Source organism: Chiloscyllium plagiosum, chromosome 15, assembly GCF_004010195.1.
Source record: "Chiloscyllium plagiosum isolate BGI_BamShark_2017 chromosome 15, ASM401019v2, whole genome shotgun sequence".
Lineage (NCBI taxonomy): Eukaryota > Metazoa > Chordata > Chondrichthyes > Orectolobiformes > Hemiscylliidae > Chiloscyllium > Chiloscyllium plagiosum.
Window position 1 is genome coordinate 5,121,837 of NC_057724.1, and position 7,043 is coordinate 5,128,879.

The window sequence follows — 7,043 nt, forward strand, 5'->3', positions numbered from 1 at the left end:
GTGAATTGGCCATGCTAAATTGCCCATAGTGTTAGGTGCATTAGTCAGAGGGAAATGGGTCTGGGTGGGTTACTCTTCTGAGGGTCAGTGTGGAGTTGTTGGGCCGAAGGGCCTGTTTCCACACTGTAGAGAATCTAATCTAATCACAGATCTCCCAATGTGTTGTACTGTTGATGGAGAAATCTAGCAACCAATCTGTGCACAGCAAGCTCCCACCAACTTGATAATGACCAAATATCTTTTTTTGCAGTTGTTTCAATGATAATTATTTCATTGAAATAACACCATGGTGTGTGTTACCATCTACCCGAGAGGTTTAATCTTGTATTCAGTGTACTTCTGACAGTGCAGCGCTCCCTCAGTATCGAGCAGGAAAGCAATGGAGATGACCTGCTCAGATTTCTGGAATGGGACTTGAACCTGCAACTTCTGACTCAGAAATGTGGTTACTACAATCAAGCTAACAGCTTATAATAATGTTTGCAATAAAGTTTTGAACAGATTCTCCATCATAAAGAAGTGAATGTACGAGAAGCATGGAAGTCTTACAGCGTGCAAACAAGCCATTGGGCCTATAAAGATCACACCGACATCCCGAAGGGCACCCGACTCGACTCAGCCACTCCCCCCACCCCACCCCTTAACTCCACATTCAGATGGCCAATCCACCTAACCTGCACATCTTTGGACTGTGGGAGGAAACCCATGCAAACACGGGAAGAATATGCAAACCCCATACAGGGTCACCAAAGGGTGTTATTGAATGGGTCCCTGGCTGCCATTTGCCCAATTTTGGAATTTCTCAAACCTACAAATTAGAAATCCTTCTGAAACCGATCAGGCACAATTGGCATTCTATAATTTAGTTGCTTATAACAGTCAGATTGACAAACAGGTTCTAAGGCAGGAAAATGAGCAGTGTTTCTGATTGCGGGGACACTCAAGGTGATGTGAGGAAACATCTCTCAAAAGGGGAGGCGAGGGGGCGGAATGGAAATTTGCCAAACTGACTCCCAAAATGTCGTTAAGGCTACAGATCAATTGAAAATTATAAACTAAGGGTCACTTTTCTTTGCATGTAAAAGTTTAAGAGATGTTCAGTTTAAGAAAAGGAATCGAGTCAGCTGAATGATCACACAGGGTTCAGATCAGCAGGAGAGAAGAGTGAGTTGAAAGAACTGAATGACTACTGTGGTTCCTTCTGGGTAAAAAAATCACTAAGTATGACATCATTCCAAAACAGAATCCATAATTTCTAACAAATGCTCAAAATACATAAAGATGATCATTTAAATATTTATTCATAAAACCATTCAAAACCCATGACTAAGAATAACAAATGTTATCTACAAAACAAGATTTACAAGACTATTAATGGTCACAGATCTTGCAAACATAGATCACTCACCCTTCCTTACATATTTCTATATTTACACCGCTACCTTTGCTTTATACACACACTTACAAAAATATTGCTTTCAATCAAGACATTAATTGTGGCTTTTACAAAATTACCTTCAAAATGATAATCTCTTTTTTTTAACCTAGACAAAAAAAAATTGGCCTGATTTTCAGGATGAACAGTTGCTTGGTTTGACTAGGTAAATATTATTGCAACTGGTACCAGGTACTGTGTAATACTTGGCATACTGCGATATATACCAGACTCCAACAACAGTGTGAAATGACGTGTGTCAGAACCCTAGTGGCATCTAAATTCTATTCTGCCATCAATATGTTGCCTAATTAGATGCACAAACCAATCACTTGTTGAAATATTTGGCAAAATACAACTAAGTGATCTATATATATATATATATATTTGTATACCAAAAAAGAAATTTCGCACAAAGGTAAAATTTACAGAGCAGGTTTTTAAAATAAAATGCAAGATGCAATGGTATATCTTTACATTGTGTCCTGCACACAAAACAGAACCAAAGGGTCAGAAGTGTAAACACCCTGGGATGATTGGCAACAAAATATATACACATGCAGTTCTCTCTCAAGCTAGATATGGAGATCTGTCCATTCCTGGGGCTGCTGGTTAGATCTGCCACTTTGGGGAGTGCAGATCCTTCCCAAATTATTTCAGCACATGCTGAGAACTCAGAACTGAACAGAACTCATCATATTTAGCCCAGCTTTACACTTCAATCCTGTCCTTTAGTTCTTTTTGTTTCATTGAATGGGGACATCCATCTTGCCAGTTGCTGGGCATTCTGACAATGAAGAGTGGCTCTTGGGAGATGGGGATAAAGAGCAACTCTAATTTCCCAATATTTTGGAGGAATCACTGGTACTCCAGCCCTCCTCGAACCATACTGAACTGGAATATTCCGTCACATTTCTACTAACAAGGGAGATTGGCTGACTGCCCATTTTAGAGAGAGAAGCATTTCTCAAACACTTCTTGAAGCGGATGTCAAAAGTAATCGGTCAACTAGCATTTGACCTTACATTCTGGTGCCTTTCTGAGGAACTAACAGAAGAAGCTGCACACAATTGTGGCGTTACAAATTGACATGAGATAGAAACGGGGGTGGTCTACAAATATACCGAGAACAAGTGAAGTTAACACAGACATTGGAACTGAGGAGAAAAGGGCATCTTCATAATTTATAAAGACTCATTAAAAGATATTTTTGCAGAACTGACTGCAGTGAAGGAAGACCGCAACAGCAAGTAGCTCAGCTACTGTGCTTGACAAGATCACAGAAGAAAAAGGGTAGAATCTCATTCAAACTCATACTCTGGACATAGCTTCCTGACTTATCATGGATTGCTCAGCAATTGCCTCCTATCTCCCCTCTTCTCCAACAGCCACCTGCTTCCATTGCTCCTCCTGCACCCCCCCCCCACCGCCCCAAAACACCCAATCCCCTCACCCCCAAATGAATGATGGGATGAGTCTGTTAATTCTGGTTCTCCACTGGCCTCTCCTGCTTCTCATACGCTGGGGTGTACAGTCTGCGAGTAGCTTTTTATCTGCACTGTGCCTTGTCGTACGACCACTTTCAACAGCTTTCTTGCATCATTAAGGGGACACAGTGCAGGTCACTCCCTTTCAAAGCAGGCATTGCCAAATCGAGTTACAGAATGAGTCAACTGGAGGCTTCATGAAAGTAGTTTTCATTACCTGAGCATCAAATCTGGCTGTTTGGAAGGATATAGGGATAGCTGCTGCTGTGGAGCAATGCAAACTCCCATTCTTCAAATAGGTGTTTATCATGTGGTTAATTTTGTAGGAACACGAGGCTTAAAGGTCTGAGGAAATATGGCTGATAGTATGAGAGGAGCGAGTGAAAGGGTGACTTGTTTTCACCTTGTTTCAGTGAGGAGGTGATAACATTCTTGCTTTAAATAGCAGCTATTGTTTTTTTTCCTTAAGACAGAATGTAAGATGGTTCCAAAGAGATTCCAGAATCGTGTAAGTAAAAACTGGCTTCTCCAAAGCTGTGCAGACACATACAATGTGGGCATCAGAAGCAGCAATGTCTGCTCTGACTGAACAATATCCAAAAATATTCACTAGGGCCATACACAACTCGAGGGCTGCTGAAATGCAAAACACAATGTCAGAGCTTCTGGTCTTGCACTCATCAGAACAAATGCAAGAGTGCCATGTTTCAAAGAGAGCAATAATTTTACTGTGTGGAAAAGTTCCTAATTGGTCAGCAAGATGATTGGTCAACGCGCTTCCATGGATAATATGCCAGGCAACTTTCACCGTACCTCCCACAACGTTGTTAATTCAATAAAGGGCTAAGAAGTCTAGAATGTTCTGCTTCCAGACAACACAAGAATGTGCAAAAGACATGAACAAGCAACTTAAGATCGTCTGGATCGCAATGTATGGCAACTATACATAATAGAAGGCAGATATAGTCCTAAGCAGAGACCTGCCTTTTACACCAACTTGTGCATTTTTAAAATTAAAGACATTGTGGGATGAGGAGGGTGGGAGAGGAGTGGGGGGCGGGGGCAGAAGTAGAGGCAGTGGGGAAGGAAAAGAGGGAGGATGGAGAGCAGGGAGAAAGAAGAGCAGGGAGGAGGAAGGGTGTGGGAAAGTGGGGGGGGGGGGAAGCAGGAGGGCTCATGGGAGGAGGGGTGCAATAGCTCCTCAGTACATTCTCCATTAACGCTTCAGCCAATCAGAATCAACTTGGCAACAAATTAGCACCCGTTACTCATACCGTCTAAATTGCTGTTCCCTTTGAATTTTAATATTCTTGTATCTGTCCTGAAAAGGTGTTAGACGAGAAACAAAGCTTTGGCAATGATTTTTTTTTGTAGCAATGTTTCATTTCTATTTAAAATTTACTTTAGTCTTCAACAGGATATCTAAACTGATACCAAGTAATGAACTATAAGGTGTTATGAGGAGCAGCCAACATAATGGGTCAATGTATTGGGAATACATTCCAAAGCTCAGGCAGCTCCAGCTGTTGTCTTTCAGGGCCATTTAGACTGATTCCCTGGGAGCCTTCAGGACAGTTGGGAAACATCACTATGTGAATTCCTATTAATCTACAAATAAAACCAGTGGGGTTTATCTCCAATAAAGAAACAGCAGCAATTGGTGCATCCCAAATCAAATAGGATCAAGCAGATATTCAGAAAATACGGACTTAATAAAGTGAGTTGCTTGACTCTTGCCAGATTTTCAGGATCTGGGGAACAGACGTCCTTGGTTTAAGATAGCCACTGATTTTACTAGTAGTCAAAGTGACAGGAATAGGAGCAAGCACTCAAATCACACAAAGGCTGGTCTTGCCATGAGATGAGATGATAGAGTGGGTTTTCTTAATCACTACATCTCTTTTCCATGATTTGTACCTTCCACCGGGCCCGGGCACAGAGAAACAAGACATTTTGTGTGTGTTTGGGAGGGGGGGGGGAAAGAGGGGGAATCAAATATCTGTACCCGTTTTTCAAGGTAATGGGCACCTTTCTCCAATCTACAATCAAACCCCTCAATTCTGAGAGGCATGTAGCTGCATTATGACTAATCACAGTTGGGTTTCATTGGAATTTCTGTCAAATAAATGCTTTGCATTTTCCTAAACAGACATCACCATCAGGAATGGCACTTAGGTCAGTGCTAGGATTTGACATTTCTATTTAAGCTCCTCTCTGTTTAAAAATAAAATCAATTATTTCAGGCATTCCTGTAGTCAACTGGGAGTTCGTTTCCTTTTCCTTCAGCCAGTTCTTTTTTGATGCAGCCCCTTATTAAAAATATTGAGGAGTTCAGAATGTTTTGAGAGAGAACAAAGTTGCAGGGAGGTGAGAAAACGCCTCAGTTCTGTTTCTGGAGATGTCGCTCAGTATGGGCAGTTGAGTCTGATTCAAAGGAATCCGAGTCGGTGGTAATGTCTTTAAGATGCATCAGTGGCTGAAAACCTAACACAAATAGAAGACAATAAAATTAGAAAAGAAAGGTGGCAATTCATGCAGAACAACAGTCTCCCTATAAAACCTAAGAGTGCCCAACACTTTGCTGTTTCCTGGTTTTCATCAGAACCCATTCCCCTTACGCCCTACCCCAAACTCAACAGCCTCCATCACTTCCCAGTTCAGCAACTGTAACATTTTCAGCTTCATTCCAGAATTCCTCCACAACTCACTATATTTATGAACTCTGGGAGATCTTGTTACTTCCCCAATTCTGGAGTCTTCCACATCCCTGATTTTAGTTTCTTTGCATTAGTGCCCATGCCATCAGATTCCTGAGCTTTACGTTTTAGCGTTTCCGTGCTAATTTTCCTTGCTTCTTTCCTCCTCTCCTCTCCTTTAACTCATTGCTTACCTTAAACCCACCTCCTCGATGATGCTTGTGCTAAAATCTCCATGAGATTACACCCGGTTAATGTTCCTGCAAAGCTTCTTCAGACTATTTAACTGTTTAAAGCCACACACCACCCTGATATGAATCATAATCCCGTCCCTTCTCTGTTGCTGAGTCAATTTCCCAGAGTTCCCTCTCCAACTGTGTTGCAGGTGGCGCTACACCCTGAGGTCTGCATTAGTTCTACTGTCCTTGACCTTCATCAAAGTTCAATGAGCGATGGACAATAACTGCTGACCCAGCCAGCAATGCGCAAATCCTATGTGCAAATGCTAGTCTTTGGAACTGCTTGCGACTGAGAGCTGTAGGAACAGAGCCCTTGTGTATACTTAAGACTGAGATAGATAGACTTTCAATCAGTAAGTGATCAAAGGTTGTAGGGAAAAGGCAAAGAGTGGACATGAGGAGTGTCAGATCAGGCATGATCCTACTGAATAGCAGTGCAGGTTTGATGAGCCAAATGGCCTACTTCTGTTCCTGCTTCCTATGGTCTTGCTGTTCATGACTGTTGTTTAATGTTCCATTTTACTCTGGGCACAACGTCAGGATAAATTCAGTGCACTAGTAAACCGAGGTATTAAGGTTCACATTGAGTAAGAGAACTTCTAATTTTTAAAACAATCTTCAAGTGGGCACTGTGGCTCAGTGGTTAACACGGCTCCCTCACAGCGCCAGGAATCCGGGTTCGATTCCAGCCTCAGGCGACTGGCTGTGTGGAGTTTGCACATTCTCCCCGTGTCTATGTGGTTTCTTCCAGGTGCTCTGGTTTCCTCCCTCAGTCCAAAGATGTGTAGGTGAGGTGAATTGGCCGTGCTAAATTGCCCATAGTGTTAGGTGCATTAGTCAGGGGTAAATACAGGGTAGGGGAATGGGTTTGGATGGGTTACTCTTCGGAAGGTTGGTGTGGACTTGTTGGGCTGAAAGGCCTGTTTCCATACTGTAGGGAATTGAATCTAGTCTAAATCTAGTAGCAGTAAAAGTGACCAGAATATGCTGCTGATGCTGGCCTGTTCTGAATGCTCGTTCACTAATATTTGGGGCGGCACGGTGGCACAGTGGTTAGCACTGCTGCCTCACAGCGCCAGAGACCTGGGTTCAATTCTCGCCTCAGGCGACTGACTGTGTGGAGTTTGCACATTCTCCCCGTGTCTGCGTGGGTTTCCTCCGGGTGCTCCGGTTTCCTCCCACAGTC

General features: G+C 42.7%; 1 protein-coding gene across 1 annotated transcript in view; it reads right to left on the reverse strand.

Moving 5' to 3' along the window:
- Positions 1 to 4,049: 4,049 nt before the first annotated feature.
- Positions 4,050 to 7,043, reverse strand: part of stk26 (serine/threonine protein kinase 26) — a 146,536-nt gene continuing 143,542 nt past the window's right edge. Inside the window, exon 11 of the mRNA XM_043704337.1 lies at positions 4,050 to 5,406. Within this exon, the coding sequence (XP_043560272.1) occupies positions 5,382 to 5,406 (25 nt within the window). The 3' untranslated portion in view covers positions 4,050 to 5,381. The remainder of the gene's footprint in view (positions 5,407 to 7,043) is intronic.